The sequence below is a fragment of the Amblyomma maculatum genome, chromosome 1 (genome assembly GCF_055883805.1).
Source record: "Amblyomma maculatum isolate TAMU_Amacu chromosome 1, ASM5588380v1, whole genome shotgun sequence".
Classification (NCBI taxonomy): Eukaryota; Metazoa; Arthropoda; class Arachnida; order Ixodida; family Ixodidae; genus Amblyomma; species Amblyomma maculatum.
The window spans coordinates 180,966,878-180,987,170 of NC_139344.1; the positions used below are offsets into that span (position 1 = coordinate 180,966,878).

General features: G+C 48.9%; 1 protein-coding gene across 7 annotated transcripts in view; it reads left to right on the forward strand.

Moving 5' to 3' along the window:
* MYPT-75D (Myosin phosphatase targeting subunit 75D) overlaps positions 1 to 20,293 on the forward strand; it is a 218,730-nt gene that overhangs the window by 123,812 nt on the left and 74,625 nt on the right. For all 7 annotated transcript variants that reach the window (XM_084589721.1, XM_084589718.1, XM_084589719.1 and 4 more), the window contains one exon: positions 2,764 to 3,023. In XM_084589721.1, the coding sequence (XP_084445847.1) occupies positions 2,774 to 3,023 (250 nt within the window). In that variant the 5' untranslated portion in view covers positions 2,764 to 2,773. The remainder of the gene's footprint in view (positions 1 to 2,763; positions 3,024 to 20,293) is intronic.

Sequence of the window (20,293 nt, forward strand, 5' to 3'; positions counted from 1 at the left end):
TTTTTTTTTTTTCCCCGGACACGTTCTTACGCTGATTTAGGTCAAATTTCTAAACGTGAAGAATTAGCACAATGTGTAGAAAAGGAAGCAAGAACATAGAGATTCATAGTTAGAGCTTTCAGGAGAAAAGTTCGATAACAGGGCTTTCTCGCATTTAGTGGACGCATCGAGACCACGGCAAGAAGCTCCTCTGAGCGGCCATTGGCTGTTCGCGACCAAGTGACAGCAAGCTTTGAAGGGTGCATAGCGGGACCTCGCTATTCGAATTCAAAAGTCTGTCTGCGCTTGAGGAGTCGAATATATATATATATATATATATATATATATATATATATATATATATATATATATATATATATATATATATATATGTGTACGTGTACATGTCTTTTTGCAGGCCTAAGCCTAAATTATGGTCAGGCCATTATGTTCAGGGTAATGAAGCCAGTTTTGTCGCATGCAACTATTTCTGCGCCCAGGGACATGGTTGAGGGTTCGTGTGCCGAGTTCTTGCCTTTTGTAGTCACTGTAGGCATTCCCATTGGGCGATATCTAAGCTCCTCCTTTCTGGACTGCTGCAAGCCGTTTCCGCTTCCACCGTAGTCCAGCGAGTAGTATGGTGACGCTCAGAGGAAGCAATGTTGGAAAGGTCTCTGCCATTGTATGAACACATGGGCCCATTCTTTAGCATCCGCATTTGCGCCGGATGTCATCGTATATGTGGTTCCGTGAAAAAGCTGCATAAGGCGATGAAGTCGCTGATCGTGCGAAAATTCGCTGGCTTGAAATGGTTGGGTTGGGTTTTGGGGTTTAACGAACCAAAGCGATCTCAGAGACGCCGTAGTGGAGGGCTCCGGAAGTTTCGACCACTGGGGTTCTTTAACGTGCACTGGCATCGCACAGCACACGGACGCCTTGCTTTTCGCCTCCACCGAAAAGCGGCCGCCGAGGCCGGCATTCAATCGCGCCTTCTTGGGAACAGTAGTCGAGCGCCGTAACCACTGCGCCACCCCGGCGGGGCAACTGGCTTGGAAGGGTTAATCAAATACGTTGCAGGACTCTCGGAGGATGTATTCACCCAGTTCCTATTTAATGAGTTATCTTGCAGACAAAACGCTGCTTTTGGGAGAATAATTCATCGTGCGGTTTTCTCTTTGTGCGTGCGTGCGGGGTGGGGGGTCATGCGGTCGTTATTGATGCACAGCAACCTGCAAAATGAAAAATGATCTGTTTTGAGGATGCTGTGATTGATTGCCTTTCAGAAGCACGCATAGCGTGCTCGTATATCAATCCATGTTCCTGTCTCCTGATGCCAGCCGGCCTCCGATATGTTTGTCCGGTGTATTGGCAATTCCGTAAAGTAAGAAAATGATTTGTCAGTGAAGCAATGACCAGTTGTCATCCGTCTGAACATAGTCATACGGCTATAATGAAAGTTGCTCTTCTCATTAGAATAACCTCGTTCTCGTTTCGAGCTGTTGCCTTTTTGAGTATCTCCCTGCCTTGCTGTCGTGGTTGCTCGATAGGGGATATAGAGCCATTTCCCCGACCAGATTATGGTTCAGAGTTTACATTCTCTCTCTCTGTAGGACTTTGGTTTTGATAACACAGTGCTTTTTTTTTTTTTTTTCCTAATGCTGGCACTCGGGTGAACGCAAAGGCGCAATGATACCTAACAGTCGAGCTCACGTGTAAGTTATAACGAACCTAACGGTCACGCGGATCGCATTTGTTGTATCCGAAGTTCGTAATAAGTGGAATTGCCCCGTTGCTGCCAAAAAGACCATGTCAGACAAAATCGGCGTTTATGTTTAAATTAAAAAAAAAAAATGGCGTTGTGCATTTCTGTTCCTTGAAAGTAGACTCTACCGAGCCGCTTTCTAAGCGCTCAAGCTCGGTCATGTGCTCCATGCCGAGACCCTCCCTTCGAAAGAGCCACTCTAGGGACGCAGTAAGCATGTGGGGCACGGCTACTGGCAGAGGGTCGAGAAGCCGTCTTCTACCTTCGACCAAGTTATAAAACGACGAAGCTACCACAATGCATGCCCACGCAGAACGCTCAGTGTGTGCCACCTCTGCGTGCATTGTTCCAGCAGTACGTTGGCCTCCTCCCCCGCAGCTACCAGGACCTTGACTCAACGTTTGCGCTGAAATATGCTTAGGCCTAATGACCAGGTGGGAACTAGCACATTACCCGAAAACCATCAGGTAATGTCTGATTTCAGCCTTCATTAGTTCGCACTGCCCGCTAGACGCTGCCTGCATATATGGCAGCAGCGCAGAAAGCAGAGGCCCGAATGCGCAGACGACACAATTGTCCCTTGACCAGGTAGGCCATCAAGGCTTGCCTCGTAACCGGTGTTCAACATTGTCATATTGCTCTCATTATTGATCACCGGCCGTATGCAGTAATGCAGTTTTCAACGCTGGCCCCTTTTTGCACTTAGCACACTTGTCGTTCTACTCTAGACACTTTTTCCAGGTGGATTACGCGCAAGCACTAATTGCACGGTTTGCTACTAAACAACAGCGGATTTAGCGCTCATTTTTATTGTTTCGTTTTTCCTAGAGAGAGGGTTCTGGAGCTGAGGGACCACCTCCGCGCTGGCGTTTTTCAACTTGGCGGAGAGTGTACATTATATAACCGACTGGTGCGACCACGGTCGTTGGTTTCATCCGAGTTTCACCTTTTGTTGGCATTAAACGAGCGTGGCTCGACTGTAGGAAGTGTAGCATCGCTGAAAGCCTCCTTCCTCTGTGCAGGCGGCTCACCATGGCTGAACATAGCGAGCTGGTGACCGAGATGTGCGTGGTGGAGAAGATGAGCACCCAGGAGCGGCTCAAGCACGCCAAGAAGCGGCGCCAGCAGCAGCTCAAGAAGTGGAGCCAGCACGAGCGCGAGCTGCAGAAGGCCAAGAAGGGCAAGGCCTCGTCGCCGGCCGCCCCGCCGCCCGAGTACAAGGTGCACTTCGTCCCCAGCGTCATGCTGCTCGAGGCCGCCGCGCGCAACGACGTCGACGAAGGTGCGTTCTATTGTTGCCCATTGAAACGATGAGAGCTCTTCAGAGCTCTCATATTGACGTCACTCATTTGATACAGCAGGAGTCTTAAACCTCTCGCGAGGTTTAGGTTTGCTGTTTGCAAGATTCACAATTGTGCGCAGCGGCACGAAGATCTGCTTAGAGCAGTGCTGTCAGCTTATCTTCTGTGCACTGTCTGCGATAGTGCGGGTGTATAGCCTTAGTGTATAGAATTTGGGAGGTCAGTGTGCGCCTTCTTCCCTATACGCTGTTTCAGAAGCTACTACTTTCGTCGGATATTAAACGGGTGGCGCCACCGGTAACACCAACGCGAAAGGCTTTTTTGCATCGGCGATGCGGCAGCCGACCCAAATTTTGATTTAATTGTGATGAAAGGCAGAGGCTAGTCTGGAGGGAGCGCACGGCGATGTTGTGTTCCTACTTTCCTGCGCCGCCGCTGGCGAGACAATCGTAATCATCATTGGCCCTTGCCTTTCGTAGTGCTGCAGACAGCTTCTGAAACAGCATCACTGGGACAAGTTTATTGCATTGTCAGTTTTGTTGTTCGTTTCGTAACGAGAAAAAACCCCCCACAACCTCAGCATCGGTAGAGCGAATTTATAACTCTTTACTTTGTCTTCTGTGACAAGAACTAAGCAGTCTGCAAGTATGTGTTCGGAAATGTGCGTTCATAGCTAGTGCTATATTGTTAAAGGGAACTGAAGGGAAATATGTCACACCGGTGGGCCTCTGCCGCCGCGCACCCTGTTGCATAGCGCGCGTTTGCGTCTCATTGACGCGGTCGTCGTTACCATTTCAAGGTTGGTCAATTGCTTCCTGTGGTCTGTAAGCGGAAAGAGATCAAGGTACGTTCCGCCAAACTATAGTTTGCTGTCTTCCGGCTATATAGCTGCAGTCCGCAGGGAATACACGCATAATATGGACCACGCATGAACTGATTCAGATTTTTCTCGCAAAACTCTGCCGGCGCCTGGCGTAACTGCATACATGATGACCTGCGCTGGAAAGCTTTTTTTTTTCTTTTTGTTTTAATAAGCCATAAAAGACGTGCATGCGTGTGGTCGTTCTCAGATGATATTCAGCGCATCCGAAAGCATATTCGCTTGTTCCACTGGGCAAATTAAAACGCAGGGAAAACCGCGAGCTCGCATGGCGTTTCGTACAGAGCGGCGCGCGTGCGCATCGCATGGGCGCCTACTAAACTAAATAAAAAGTGTGACTATCGCATTTTGCGATTTCATCACGCGCGCAGCCTGCGCGAAGTAACCGATTCGAAAGGTTGAAGTGAAAGCGGAACCGACCGCCTATACATAGCAAGCCTATACAGCTTGCTGCTCTGAACTTGCTGCGTTCATCGTCCACACGCAGAAGGGTTCGGTGCTCGTATTCGCGTCTAGCCTTTTTTATCCGGCGCCTGCTTAGCGCTTTTTTAAATTATGGGACTAAGCGTTGTTGACTACGCGCGCTGCTGTGCTGTCCTCGTATTTCGACCGTATTGAAACGATGAAATGGCGTTTCTTTAGAGCTCTCATATTCACGTCACTCATGACACCAGCAGGGACCCACCAGTGTTGGCGCCGCGGGTATTTAGGCTATTTTTTGGGGCTGTAAGAGAGGTCTTTTCGATAAAAACAACGTAATTTCTATCTCGTGAGGGTAACCTGTCAACCTTACCTGATATTTCCCTTCGGTGCAGGAGACAGTTCTTGGCGGTGGAACGCCTCATATACTTTGGTCGGTCATTAATGGTCCTCACTGTTGCCAGACTAGCTTAATTCTGCATGGTGTTCTATGCTTATGCTGAAGCATGCTTTCAAGACTATACTTCCTGCGCCGCAAGGTTTGGCTATGCTCATTTGCTTTTGTTGTCGCAAGGTGTCCCGAAGCAGAAAAAGTCCTCGGCCCTGGTTAAGAGAAACGCTTCTGCATAACGCCCAGCCGCTTTGTTCTGGTCACTTGGTGTTACGTGCGTGCAGTCCTCTGTAACTGTTATTTAGAGGGTGCAAGCAGTTTTTATACTTATTTTCTTCACGGTCCGCATTAAGTGGCTCGCGTCGCTTTGAGTGTGATTCCGGAGTGTTTGAGTGTTTCTTGTGATAGCGCTCGTAGCCTCCTAGTTTCTAATTTGCGCCTGGCCAATCTTACTTTCACTCCGGTCACAGATGTCATGTGGTCGTATCGAATAAATTCATTATAGTAGGCAGTAAAGCACCGCTAAGTATCTGGCTGCACGGAATTACAAAGAAAGGAACATTTTTCAGTACCCCGGCACAGCAACGACACGTGGCGAAAGTGCTTCGCAAAAGGTTCCGTGTGTTTACTTCATTTGAACTCTGATTTCAGTGGTCGGTTATAGCTGCAGCTGGATAGTTGCAAAACAGTAATAGATTACTATTATGTAGTTTTCCTTCCCCTGCTTTTTTTTTTTTTTTTAGCGCAAGGGATGCAGGCGCGACATACATGGCCCGTTGTCTGTTGTAATTCATGTGCTGTTAAATTTCGCCAGCAGTTGTTCTTCATCGGTTTTTTTTTTTTTTTTTTTGTTTTTTTTTTACGTGTCCTTCTGAAAACATGGGAGCTGAAGACTCTCCCAGCGTTCAGGAAGGGCGTAGTCATACGAAGGCCTCACGCACCAGCTTGCATTTACGCAGAGCCTCTCGTGCCTCGTGGTCGGTCGCAATCTACGGGGACAGACACGCGAGACGTATATAGTCCAATGCGGACCTGCCATGTCCGGACATCCTTGCGTGCGCGGCTGTTACGCAGCCCGACCATCGTCCCTCCATGAGAAAGAATATTTTGCGCTAGCACTAGCGTCAGTTCTGGAAGTTATGCCAGTTAATAAAACTTGTTCTCGGAATCGAACATAAAGAAATTACCACTAATCGACCAAAAGATAAAAAAAATGGATTATTGAGAACGTTACCCATTGCAGAAAACGATCAGTGCATCAAAAATTTTGAGGGAAAAGTAGATTAATTGTAACTCTCGCTTGGTCATACTGCCATCTGCGTCCGTACTTAGACGGCGATGCCAGCACCAAACATTCGTACAGAAACATCTCTCACCCACTCGGCACATAACCATGTTTTTGCGCAGATACTTTAACGTGACATTTCTTCTTTAACTGCGGCCAGTCAGGAGGGCGAACAGAGTCCTTTACAGTGAGGGCGCTGTACATCTGTTTGGATGGGTGTGTTGGAGTGCCCCAGATACATGAACCGGCAGCGGCTTTTCTTGATTGCTGGCTCAACGATGATTGGGACGTTCCCTTGATCAAAGGAACGGGGAGAGAAAAGAAAAACGATCTCGTTCGACAAACCGCCCTATCACATTCGCGAAACTGTGCCGTCTTTCCTTGCTATTGATCCGCTTCTCGTATCTAGGACCGTGTTCTATCATACTGGACACCATTTTCCCCCCGGTCGCCGATTGAGAGCTCTGTGGAAGACGATTTGTTTGCGTCTTTTTTGCAACAGGCTTGACGCAAACGAGACAGGACCGAGTGGTCTGGCCATTTTGTAATTTTTCAGATTGCTTCTTTCAATGTTTCTTCTTTACGCAACATGTGCTGCACGGCAGTCAGCCGCTTGTCTGCCACACCCAATTGGAAGCTAGCACAGATATATGGAAGCCTCGATTTGCGCGGGCTTACCGGAAGTTGAAAAAAAAAAAAAGTTTTCATTTTGAAAAAAAAAAAACAATCGTCTTCTCTGGTGAGACATTACGGTCTTGCACGTCGCACTCGGCACACGGGGAAGACCTCGAGGCTCCCGAAAACTTTTGTGTCAAGTTGTATCTTTGGACGGTTTATCTCAGTGCTGCCCACTCCGAACACCTGCTGCGTAGCCTTGTGCGTCGGGTTGGGTGTTGTGAAAACTGGCATTTTTGCACTGTCTAAAGCACCGGTTCCCACGCTAGCTGGCGGCGGGATTTTGTGGCCGTGCGCTACCGGAAGCCGATTTCGCTCAAGTGTTTCTGGGGCCCGGTATAATGAGAATAGCAATTTCATCTTTTGGCAACATAGTGTTGCTGTGGCGCTTCCTCTGGCATTATACGAGGTGCTGCATTCTTTGCCGAGATGCGGTGGCGACAGCAGTGACTTTCGCTGCAAAAGCCGTCCGCATCGGGCGTGCCGTGTTCACTTCTTTTCGAGCGTATATATTTGCGATATTCGGGCAAACTGTAGCTGCGCAGAGAGACAGAAACGAAAATGGCACCAGTTTCCACTTGTTCAAGGTGGGAACGATGGGCGCCTACGTGGCTAGCGTTGCTCCTTAGGGCGTGCGAAGAATAAGGCTAGAATAAACGCCTGCAGTTCGTACGCGCTGTGTCCTGCGCTCAGCGCAAGTTTAGACGCGATATTCCGTTTGATATCTTTAGCACGCTGGTTTCGAATCATCACTCTGCCGCATTGCCGTCCGAACGAGTATTCAGCCAGAAAAGGACACAATAGCGGCGGCCTGTCACCTTCAGCGGTCACACCGAGTCGCTAAGCGCTATGTGGCCGACGCAGTTCCGGACTTGGGAAAATAGCACGACGCGTAGTTTTTGCTATTTTTCCTCTCTCGCGAGCTTCATCGAGTGACGTTCTTTTATTATCGGTCCTAGAAAGCTGTTAAACGTCACTAAGATCTCGGAAAAAAAAAAAAACGCTGTGTTATTTCTTAGAAAATTTTCTCTCAAGGTCGTACAAAACCTGCCGAACACAATTGCATGTATACCACCAAAAGCCACTCCGATCAAGGAGAATAAGTATGACGTATAGGTCCCAAAGTGTCATCGGCTTCCAGGGACGCAAAGTAAGCAGAACCAGATCAAGCAGAATAAGACGCGTTCTCGAATAAATGTTTTATAGTTTGTCTTAGATATCGGGCTTGGCACGGGAAGCGTAATTTTCGCTAGACGTTCGAGGAAAGAGTTTCTGCATGCACTTGTGCAGCTCTCCCGAAGGCAAGAGCGCAAAATAATAGCATTCTTGCGGACCTCCGTATGCGTTACCTGTGGAGCGAGACCTCGACTGCTGCCTCAAGCATTTCATCGAGCAGCATAGAGTGAGTGAAGTTGGCAGCGCACTCGGCGAAGTTGCAAAGAACAGGCAGATTGCGTTTTCCTTTTTCTAAGTAGTATGACTTAAGGTTCTTGCAATATTCCACGTTCCCTGGTATGAAGGTGGTTGGAGAAAGCGTGAAAGGCGTCAAAATGTTGGTCTCATGACTACGCGTCGTCCGTGCATGCGCTAGCAATCGTCCCGGAAGTTGAGAAGTGTAGGCATATTTCTTTATATCTTTCTCGTCTTCATTTAACCTGTCGCCCACCGCAGCCACCGTTTCCTACCAACTAGGAGCCGATCAGGGAAGAACTGCAGCACAAGCGAGCTGGTTTCGAATGCTGCGTTTTCGCCTACACGCCCGCGTTGGTTCAGACCGCCATCTTTGTTTACAGACGTGACGGTTGTCTTAACTGGGCCCTTTGGCCTGGCGTTGGCACCTGACCTGTTCTCGATGGCCGTCCTTTCGTTGAGCCGCCGCCGGATGCATTGTGCCGGCAGCCGATCGAAGTATGTAAATGGCTTCCTTTCGCTGCTAGCCCCCGCAGATTGTTTCCCCGCACTTTTGCTGCCAATTTTCTCTCTTTGCCCAGGCACTCTGGCTTGCCGCAGTAAGAGCAGACTTGTGTTCGAGCGGATGACACGAAAGGGGACGGATCCGTGACCCCGATTTTTACGCTGGCCATATTTCGTCCTGTGCGTGACCTCCCCGGAATCCGCTCTTACGCAGCACGACGCCTCCCGTTTGAGACAGTGGTGCCAGCGGAATGATGCGCGTTTCTTCCATGGCGAAAGTGGAGTGCTGCCGAAGGCTAGGTCTGAAAGCGGTTTATAGCTCCACGCAGCGTGGAGGCAAAAAAAACGGCAAAACTAGAATGAGGAAGTTTAAGTACAATCAGCAAAAAAAAAAAAAAAAAAAAAGTGTTTTAAGAAGTAGGTAGGTTATTTTATAAAAGGCTGTTAAGCTTTCTGAAAAATTCGCGACACTCTGGCCAAAAGGAAATACAGGCGGTATATATTTTTTTTTCTGTGGATTGCGTATGAACAAAAGGAAATTGAGGGTGGTATAGATACTAGTTTATGGATGGTCTATAGACAAATTGAAATGAAGTATGTTATACTTTTGTTAGATGCGTTTTATGGACAGAAAGACGTGTCTAAAAGATGGCTGCAGCCTATATGAGGGGAATCCGTGAGCATGGGGACGGCGTCGCGCGGAACTAGCTGGGCGACCGATGTCGCGCCTGTCGTGGTCATTCCTTCACGTTTATTTACGCACGGCTTCGTTGTCAAAATGAAGATAGGCATACCTGTTCTCGTCTAGTCACTCAAATTACTCCCCGTGCCGGCTGTGTGTGCAAAACACGGCACCGGTCTCTCATGCTTCGTGTGTCATCCACTCAGTGGACCGGCGCGAGAGGCCGCCGAGCTGCGTTGTTATTCATACCGCGCTCCTCGCCTGGCGCGTGCTACCGTTCTTTCCCTCGGAGCCGCTCTCTTTGTCAAGTCACTCGCCTGACTCCCATGTCGCTTCGGCAGATGCATAAGTGTGTCGGGAGCGGCTGGCCGAGCTTCGTTCGTTTTCATTATTCTTTCATCGGCTCTTATTTTCCGTACCGTTAACGCTGCTTACGCTTTGCGCAGCGTGACAGGCTCTCGTACCGGATGCAGTCTCAAAGTGAAGCCTTTCGAAAGAGCGCATATATGTGGGCCGTAACACGGTTCTGCATCCGTGCCTTGCGTCCGTTCATCTGCAGCCCACATCTGACTGGCGCGCGTTTTCTAATCTCTGGACGTCTCTTTCGACCGCTCTTCTGCTGGGGGGAGTGTAAATCCGCTCCTTTTTGTCCCCCACCGGACTGTCCCTTCGCACTTTATACGTTTGCTCGTGTGAGCAAGCGCACAGTCTGAAACCAAGAAAGAGCGTAAATAGCGTAGGTAAACTTAACGTGCCGCTGATTGGGAGCACACGCTCGAAATGTTGCAGTTACAACGCGATGATCAAATTTGAGGTTGCTACGCAGCTTTAATCTTTTTTCACTGCCCTATGCTTTGCATGGCGTGGTATAGTTTGGATCGCTTCTGTCCGACGACCGCTGCATGCTGCCAATGCGCAGTGCTTCGCGAGGCGGATGCGGAAACGCGAGTCTGGCGTCTGGCCAAATCTGAAAAGTTCCGCTCGCTGCTCCACCCTCGTTGCTTCCGGGGATTTTTTTTTTTTTTTCGTCGCGGAGAAAACGGGGAATATCGAGGGGCGCTGCTATTTGGATTGCGCATGTTCAATAAATCGCTGTTGCCGATGTCCTCCTTCGTAGCAGGCGCGATTCGCTGTTGGCTGTCGTTATTACGCGACGAATGAAGCTGTTGTCGCTCTGTGTGACGGGAAAAGTATTCTCCGAGTCGGCATCGGGAGTGGCGATTATGCGGGGTCTTTCCAGAGCACGTATCTCGTTGGAGAGGAAGGAAGCGCTATCGGGGAGCCCCCATGGTTGGGTGCCATGTAATTGCTGCAGCAGGTTTCGCTTACGTTTCTTTCTGAGGGCGACGAAAAGATGGAGGCTCTCACTGTCAATGGTCGCATGCCGGCTTCCTTCCGCTTTAGGGGCGGGTTTCGTCGGTCTCAGGCCCTTGGCGTGTTATTACGAATTGTGCGCTCTCCGAGGTCGCCTCTTCAGCCACCACCAAGCAGAACAGCCGCGTGTCTGCGGATTCTCAGCGAAGGAAACGTCTGCAGAAGCCAAGCTGGCCGTCGGAGGGGGCAAATTGGGGATCATTGGAACGTGTTTTAATTTGCCCTGCATGGTTGGTTAGACCGATATTGCTACGTCGCAGCCGCTTTCGAATGTCTGCCCAGGTAGGCAGACGAGAGCTAGGCTTCTTGACAGTCTTTCCCGACTTTGCAGGTTTTTTTTTTTTTTTTTTTTAACTCGATACATGTTCTTATTTAACGCTTGTGCGAGATAATTCAGTGCGGCCATTGTGTACGAGATAGAGCTCAGTACTTGAACAATTATTTAACAAAGAATAACTAATGAACATTGTATTACAGAAAAGCTGAGTACAGTTTCTAAACTTCATTATCGACAACGCAGTTTGAGGTATTTAACGTCAAAAATACTCATTTTTTTTGCTCGTAAAGCTGGTTTCCAGCAAATTACATCTTTTAAAAATATTTCTAGCGGGCACTTTGGACCACTAAAGCGCAATGAGGCGAAGGCCATTATAGCGCGGTGGATCGTAGCCCTCCACTACGGCACCTCTATCTCCCTCTCTTCTTTCACTCCCCCCTTCCTGTCTTCCTTTAAGGCGTGGTACATGTTTTCGCGGAGAATTGTGACAGATACTGCGCCTTCTCTATTCGGTGAATCAATTTCAAACGCCACTGATGCCTGTTGTACTAACGCCTCCTAGACATCTGGGTTTGTTTCTGTTTGCTGTGTGGCGCGGCGTTCGAGGAAGCGGCAAATGAACGGCGCCGCACGGACGCCTGGATCGGATACCCGGCGGGGTCCACTTCGTATATGCATGAATCGCCTGGTGACGTCATGACCTGTCGTGAAGGTACATCGGAACACAACCAGCATTTCATTGAACGCATCAAAGTTCACCGACGTTCTATACAGGAAAGGAAAGGCGCAGTATCTGTCACTCGCGAAATCCCGCTGTCATCCTGACGGTAGACAAGGGAAATTATGAAGAGTGTTTCACGATCAGGGGCGGGGCGCAGTTGGTAAAGCGCTGGGCTGGGGATCCAAGGGACGGAGGTTCGGTTCCCCGTGGAGACAAGGTTTTTAATTTATTTTTAACTCTCGTTCTCGAAAGCGTCACACCTCTGCTGACAATCTTCTGTCGACAACGATGAGTCATTAAAGGCTTTCTCCTTAAAATGGGGTCGCTTTGTCTATTTTATGTCGTAGGGGCAGTGAGCGTTATTTCTGCGACACCCAGCTTCGCAGTTTTAAAAAATGCGGATTGCAGGAAGCCAGCCTTACGAGCTAATAGATGCGTATTTTTGACGTTAAATATTTCTAACTGCATTACCTATAAAGGAAATTCGAAAAACTGGACTCTGCTTTTATGTTGGGGGCCTTCATTTTCTTAAGATAATGTTGGCCCCTAAAATCAAGAGTTTATTAGTAGTTTTGGTTAATTAATCCCTTAACCACTGAGCTCTATCACGTAAATAATGTTCGTCTTGCTGTACAATCCACCTGCACAGACCGCACTGTTGTATCGCGCATGGTTTAAAACAATGGCCTGCAAACAATTAAAAGTAACACCCTGTATACCTCGACACCTTGATTTTTGCGCCTCTTGTTTTCTTTCCAAAAGCGAATATGTCTCCGGCGAAAACTGATTTCGGTGCATCGCAGAAGCCCATCGAAGGAGAAAAGTCCTGCACGCCACCAGCATTTCTTATTTTATTTCCTGCTTACACAATTCATACTGTGATGAAAGGAGCGTCGTCATCTTTCTTATGGTACCGTTTTCATTACATGCACATCGTGCTATCTGTATATATATATATATATATATATACAAAAGTTGGCTATTTAATTGCTCTTTCTTTCGCGATCAGTTGTTTCCCGAGAGCCTGGCTCAGATACTAATACTGAAGGACTTGAACTTCTCTATAAACTATAGGGAAAATAATTCTTAACCTAATCGCCCCATCTCGCGGCATGTGCAAGCGTATTCCTCTGTTTCTTATGCGGAAGAGCGTCACGTTCGACCAAAGGCACTTATGAAATCACCGCCGTGCAGTACGGCCTCGAGTGGCGATTCTCGCGAGCGCGGAAAGGAAAGCGTCGCCACGACACGTCGACGAGTGCTTTCCATGTTGGTGCTTCTTTTATTTGCAAGCGAGGTCAGTCACTGCTTCACTCGAATAAGGCTACAACATTGTGTTTTTCCTGAGAAAGACTGACTGATTGATCTGAGCACTTTCACAGCGTTAGGGGCTGTTTCACATTCCCGTTTTCATCGCCCGCTAGTTGTATAGTGCAGTGCGGGCTTGACCACTGCGCTTCTCGCGTTAACCATCTCCTGGTCTTGTGCAGACAAGATGTCACGGGATTGGTCCGCATTTTTTTCTACGTTAAATTGTTCGCCGATGCCAGCGGAGAATATTGATCAAAACACTGCAGCGTAGGAAACACGACCCGCTGTCGAAATCGTACGTCAGAAATGGCGCAATACCTGGTTGTGCAAAAGACGTTTGAATAGCAACGGTGTTTTTTGCGTTAGGAAGTACAACGGAAAAATTGTCATCCTGGAAATCGTGTCGCAGCGTTCGCTGGGCCTGCGGGATATGGGTGGCAGTGTGTTGTGTGGCTCCGTTTGCAACTGGGGGGTTGGGAAGGGGGGTAGACCTCACTGCGGGTGCCGCCTCGTCCCAGTTGGACGACGCGTATCGGCAGACGCGCGCGGTGTGCGCGCGTCAATCTATATATGCCGAAGCATCGTTTTGACCGTTTGACTTTCTATATTTTTGCGCCGATTGCAGCGAGTAAGGCACTCTCCTTCGTCATTTCCTATTGATCATTGCGATTCGATCGACTCAGGCGCGGCATGGTCGCAGCCCGAAATTCGGCCCAACTCGGAGCCGGGCAGCCGAAGGAGTTGCCGGAGTAAAAGTGGGCTCTCATGAGCCACCGATGAGCGTCGGCCGCGCTGGCTCTTTTCGTCAGTTGTTCTCCCCCACTGATCGCGCTCTGTCCTCGCCCGCGCGTGTTCAGCGAGAGACTGTCGGCAGCTGCGGTGCAATCGCCGTAAGGCAAGCGGGAGGACATTTGTTTTCCCTTTATATACATGGAGTAAGGTGGATCGACCCGTAGCCGTCATCAGTTGAACTTTCGTTGCCTTTTTTTTTTTTTTTTTTTCTTTCGCTCTTGTAGATACGGATAGCTCGGTTAATAGTTGCGCCCTGCATGCATTTCTGTGTCGAAAATGTTCGATAGTATTGTTATAAACACCAGGAATATGGTTGCCGCGTGCGCGGTGGCTGAACTGCAGCGTTTTGACGTTCATATCTCGATTTTATGGGTGCTTTGTTTGCGTAAATGCGCGTCGACTTAAGCGCGTGCCCGCAGCCATGCTCTGTAGGCGCTGACTCTCTCGTACAGTTTTCCTCATCGCTACGGGGGCCCTTGGATCCCAGCAGCGCTGATTGATGCTGGGCCCCTAGTGTGTCCCTTTGTCACCGAGTGACACGAATGTCACGCCAGATGAGATCGCGCACCCGGGCGCGCGACTTCAGAGCCCGGCGGCGGAGCGCCGTGCTTTATTAGAGAGGTGATTTCGGCACGGACTAGGCCTGGAATGGCCCACCGGATCTCTTGATGGGCTGTTCCTTGGCTCCACTCGTCGCCCCGATCCGCTGTTTGTTTCTCAGGATGGCCAACTCTCGCTATGTACTTCCGGGCAGTGTCCTTTATTATGCGTCGAGGAGGCGGCGCTTTTTGCACTTTGGCGCTGCGTACTGCTTTGTATGCTTGCCACGGCGATACGTACTTGCATCCGGCCATGCTGCGGGCGTAATCTCGAGAGCGCCTGTCAATCCTTCTCCATCACGCGGAAGCCCAGCGTCTCTCCCGAGCGATGGCTGGAAGGCCTTCATGCCGTATCACCCGCCAATGTTACGCCCGACGAAAATAGCTATAGGAGAGGAAATATCTAAACACACCAACAACGCTGGAAATTCGGAGAGCGACGAAGATCCAGTAAATCAGTTTTTTCTAACAAAATCATAAATGTTTCTTATCGAATAAGCATCACCTTTTTCTGCCTGAATTTCGCGTGTGCTTGCGCTTCTGTACTGTTCCCACTGCTTTTCTTTTTCGTGCCGCGCATGGCTGGCATTCGAGAGAAAAATAGGCGCACCCCCTTCCCCAATTCCGCTTTCCAATCTCGCTATCATGGCGCGTCTTGTGCCGCGCTTCTTCATCGGGGACGAAAATAAGATGTTGGCTGCTGCTTTCTTCATAACTTCGCCAAAATCTGAACCATGTCTATTAACCTACAAACGCCACTTTATGCTATTTTGCTACCGCGCAGTGTCGTTTGCGAAAGGAGGACAAGTCTATTGTTTCGTACGAAAGGAAAATAAAGGTAGCAAGTTTTATCCCTTTCAGCTTCCCCCTTCTTCCCTGTGGGCTCTAGTTTTCTTTATCGACTCCCGTTCACCATAGAGCAGGCTCCATTTCCCTGCTTGTCTTCCCGTTGGTTTATTTTTCGGGTGTTCGATTTTGCAGCCACCGAGGCCGGGAGTCCAAAGTGACCCCTGGCTGAGGCCGCGTGGGCTGAGAAAGATGAAAGCTGTACTCGGCGCTTGTTTATTTGTCGGTCCTCCCCGGTTTCTTCTTTACCCTCTGGGGTTCCGAACCTCGTTGCTTCATATAGTTTTTGTTTCTCTCTCTCTCTCTCTCTCTAGGGGGATAGCGATGCTTTCTTGCTGTCCTAACCAATTGTTGTTTTTATTTTAAATATTCCGGATGCCCGCTCGTGCCGCCCACCCGGAGGCGTGCGGTCTTTTTCGACAGAAATTCAGTTCGGAGAGGGGAATGATCTTGGGAGGTTGTTGTTGCCTTCTTTCGGGAGGAAGGCGCATGATGAAGTGTGGGTGCGGCTGGCCAGTGCTGTGCTCCAGTGGCTTTTCTGCGGCCGCAGCTGGTCCCCTTTGTGCGTCACTTTGCTGTGCTTCGCAGCTCTTCGGTCGTGCTGCAGTATAGTGCGCCTGGGCACATGCGCGGGAGTCGCGATTTCTTGTGCAAAGCGCCCCTCGTTGGTCGTCAGAGTACTTCCCGCTCGTGCCGCGCAGGAGCAGAGGTGGGCATTTGACCTCCCTTCTGCCTCGCTCAGCTTGACCATTTGAGGTCTTCTGAGGCCCCTCGATGTTCTACACAATGCTAGCGGGCTCATTGAACCTCACCCGAAACTCAAATTGTGAGGCATGCACTCTAAAACAAAACAAAAAAAAAAAAGCGAATAGACAAAACGTCAATAGACGAGATTTTCATTAAAAAAAAAATGTAATTAAAATCTATCTGTCGATAATTGTCAGCCAGCGAAATTGACGAAACTACTTATTACGGGAGTAATGGCGGCCGTGCACAGGGTGTTTCACGTAACTTGAGCAAACGATCATCAAAAAGCGAAACACCGTTGCTGGGTGAAACCAAAGGTACATCGTTTTCCGTCATGCAGTGCTCTTGAGAGTGCTTTCTATATTACGCTTAAATAAATAATCAACTCGAATAATGGCGCGCTTTCTATTTAAATATTCAAGGTCACGCAGACACGTTCGTACCCCGCCACCCCTTCATGAGTAAGGAGGCGTTTGATGTCTGCTGTGTGCTTAGCGTTTGCTGGGATACGCGCTGGCTGCCACCGGGGTAATTCTCCCTTTAGCAAATTTTCCAAACTCTGCTTGTGTGTTCTGAGGTTTCAATGCTTGAGAAAAATATTTCCAAACAGAAAAAAAAAAAAAGACAACGCAGTTACGCTACAGAAGTAATAACTAACGCGGAGCACCTCAGCGGTCGTCGGCGTTGCGAATCGCCGAAATCGAAGCATATCCAAGGATGGGACAGCGGCGCCAATCGCGTCATTTTGGTAGAAACGAGATTTCCTGCTCCAAAAACATCGCGTTGCTCAAAATTGCGCCGAAAAGCCGATTTCTTAGTATGAAATTACTTTTTTTGTTCAGGAAGGGGGTGTTTTGAATATTTGGAAATCCCGATGTTCATTGGAACTCGCGGCCAACTGGCGTTTCTTCAGTTGACTTGCCCAAAATAAACAGAGTGCATGCTACGAGAAGCAGCGGCCTTGCAGGAGCCGCGTGCTTGCGATCACAAGGTGCGGCGCATGAACGCCCCAGAGAGGAAGGCGAGTGCAGCGATCACATCCGATCGCTACCATCGATACGCAGGGGCAGTTGGTATCGTCGATATTAGAGGCGGCAGTCATCACGAGGAGCATGCAAAAGGTGGTCGCGCTGGCGTTGTAGACCGAGGGTCTGCTCTGCGTTTAACAAGACGCCTGCGTTTTGTCAGCCCTGTGGCGCACGCCATGGTTGCTCCAACACACAGCGGCGGCGGGCTATGCTGGCATTGCTGGCTGCATCGCTGTCGCGATTCCGTGAGTACCGTAGGTAAGGGTTGTCTTTGTGACACCGACGGGAACTCGGTGATGGGAGCAGATGTGCTTTGGTGCAGAGATCGAGGCTCCGAATGCTGCCTCACGCGGGACGGGAAACGTCTCCAAAAGCGATCGAAAGTGCTCACCCCGCTGCAGCCATGACAGGCGTGCGCTTGCTATTTTCACGGCCGTCTGAAGGGGTGGTTATGGTACATAGGGTAAATAGGTCATATTGTTTCCTGCTTCATACTGAAAAAGTGCTGCATATTTTGATCTGAAATTTTGTGTTTTCTAGCTACGCTTTTGGTCTTAGTTTGTTGCAGTGTTTTGCCCTGCAGCCTTCTTTATCTTTTGAGTGGTAGAGACTCCAATTTATGCGGAGGTAGAACATTCAGTGCACCTTTTCTAAAAGCGAAAAGCGCACTAATTCCACACGTTAGTGGCTCCAGCCTCAGCCTAATGAAAACGAATTTTGCAAAGACCATAGAAAAAAATATTGTCCTTTATTGCCATGGTCCGTGAGGGAGTCTTCGCACGCACGCACGCACGCACGCACGCACGCACGCACGCACGCACACACGCACGCACGCACGCACGCGCGCACGCGCGCACGCGCGCACACACACACACACACACACACACACACACACACACACACACACACACACACACACACACACACACACACACACACACACACACACACACACACACACACGTGTGTGTGTGTGTGCGTGCGTGCGTGCGAGGACTCCCTCACGGACCATGCCAATAAAGGACAATATTGTTTCTATGATCTATTTATCTTTATCTTCACATATATATATATATATATATATATATATATATATATATATATATGAAAGAAAGAAGCCAACAGTCGGCGAGGCCAAGGAAAGCGTTGGGGATGGTACTTTGTCTTTTTTTTTATGTTTACTTAGATAATCACAGAAATTAGTAATGTAATCTGTTAAAGGAAAGATAATCAGACACAAAGTAGAAGAAAAAACAACGTGCCGATGGTGGGATCCGAACCCACGACCTCCGAATAACGCGTCCGGTGCTCTTCCAACTGAGCTACATCGGCCGCTGTCCCCCCTGCTACTTTTGGGTATTTATGTTGTCTGTATACGAACCCTGAGAGTGTTCACCAGCGCCACCCTCAGCCGCTATCTGAGGGTGGCGCTGGTGAACACTCTCAGGGTTCGTATACAGACAACATAAATACCCAAAAGTAGCAGGGGGGACAGCGGCCGATGTAGCTCAGTTGGAAGAGCACCGGACGCGTTATTCGGAGGTCGTGGGTTCGGATCCCACCATCGGCACGTTGTTTTTTCTTCTACTTTGTGTCTGATTATCTTTCCTTTAACAGATTACATTACTAATTTCTGTGATTATCTAAGTAAACATCAAAAAAAAAAAGACAAAGTACCATCCCCAACGCTTTCCTTGGCCTCGCCGACTGTTGGCTTCTTTCTTTCATGTATTATAACGAGCACCCTCATTTCTCCTTGATTGATCTGCTTGTAGCTTACGGGGGTCTAGGTTCTGGCAGTCTTGAAGCCATAGGTAGCGTAAGAGGGTTCTAGCACAGCTTTCGCCCTCGCTCTTGATCACGTTCTACGTGACGCTGGCGGTAACAAAGGACGTCCCACGTCCGCCGCTATGGCTGAGGGTGGCGCTGGTGAACACTCTCAGGGTTCGTATACAGACAACATAAATACCCAAAAGTAGCAGGGGGGACAGCGGCCGATGTAGCTCAGTTGGAAGAGCACCGGACGCGTTATTCGGAGGTCGTGGGTTCGGATCCCACCATCGGCACGTTGTTTTTTCTTCTACTTTGTGTCTGATTATCTTTCCTTTAACAGATTACATTACTAATTTCTGTGATTATCTAAGTAAACATAAAAAAAAAGACAAAGTACCATCCCCAACGCTTTCCTTGGCCTCGCCGACTGTTGGCTTCTTTCTTTCATGTATAATAACGAGCACCCTCATTTCTCCTATATATATATATATATATATATATATATATATATATATATATACGCCGGGTGTCCCAGCTAACTTGAACCAAGGGTTACAAAATAATATATTTGAGGTAGGTCAGTGAAACCAATTGCATACAACTGCCAGCCTGTTTGCGCACTACAGGCAATTTTTCGTTTTGCAAATACGTAATTAGCTAATTATATTAATTTCTCTAATTTATTAGATATTGACTTTAGACCAAAAAATGTGAATTCGAAAGTTTTAGAACAACTTCAGAAACCCCCTTTCCATTAATTGCGATAAAGAAAGCCTCACATGTATGTTTTTTCCGGGCTCAGAAGAAAGCCCGCGAAATACAAATAATACCACGTGACTAGCGCATTTGTGCGCCGTGATTGTGGTGCTCTCAGTCATGGTTTGAGCGAACGAAATTAGCCGCGGCCGTGTCTTCTTGGCCCCGTTAAAGCGGCAGGCCAATATGCCTGCGATGGCTTCTTCGCCCGCGTAGACAGCCGGCCCACGTCACGGTGCAGTAGTAGCGAGAGCGGCGAGCCGACACCACCGATATTCTAACAAGGCCTCCTTCTCTCCCATCAGCGAACGTCACGACAAACGGATGAGTGATAAGGTACCAGACACTGAATCTGCGCATACATGCATGGGTAAGGGGGCGAGATGACATCATGTGACTCGACTAAACGTTGCGCCTTCATTTGCTGGTTCTTTATCGTCATCCGCCTGTCGTGATGTAGGCTGCTGCGGTGCGCAGGTCTGGCCAAAATCGCGGTGGCGACGGGCGAGCTCGAGCTCGCTCGAACCATCGCCAACATTTCTGCCTGCCGCTGCAACGGGACCATCGGGTCACGGCCGCAGCTGATTTCGTTCGCTCAAACCACGACTGAGAGCATCACAATCGCGGCGCACAAATGCGCTAGTCACGTGGTATTATTTGTATTTCGCGGGCTTTCTTCTGAGCCCGGAAAAAAAGATACACGTGAAACTTTCTTTATCGCAATTAATGGAATGGGGGTTTCTGAAGGTGCTCTACAACTTTCCAATTCACATTTTTGGT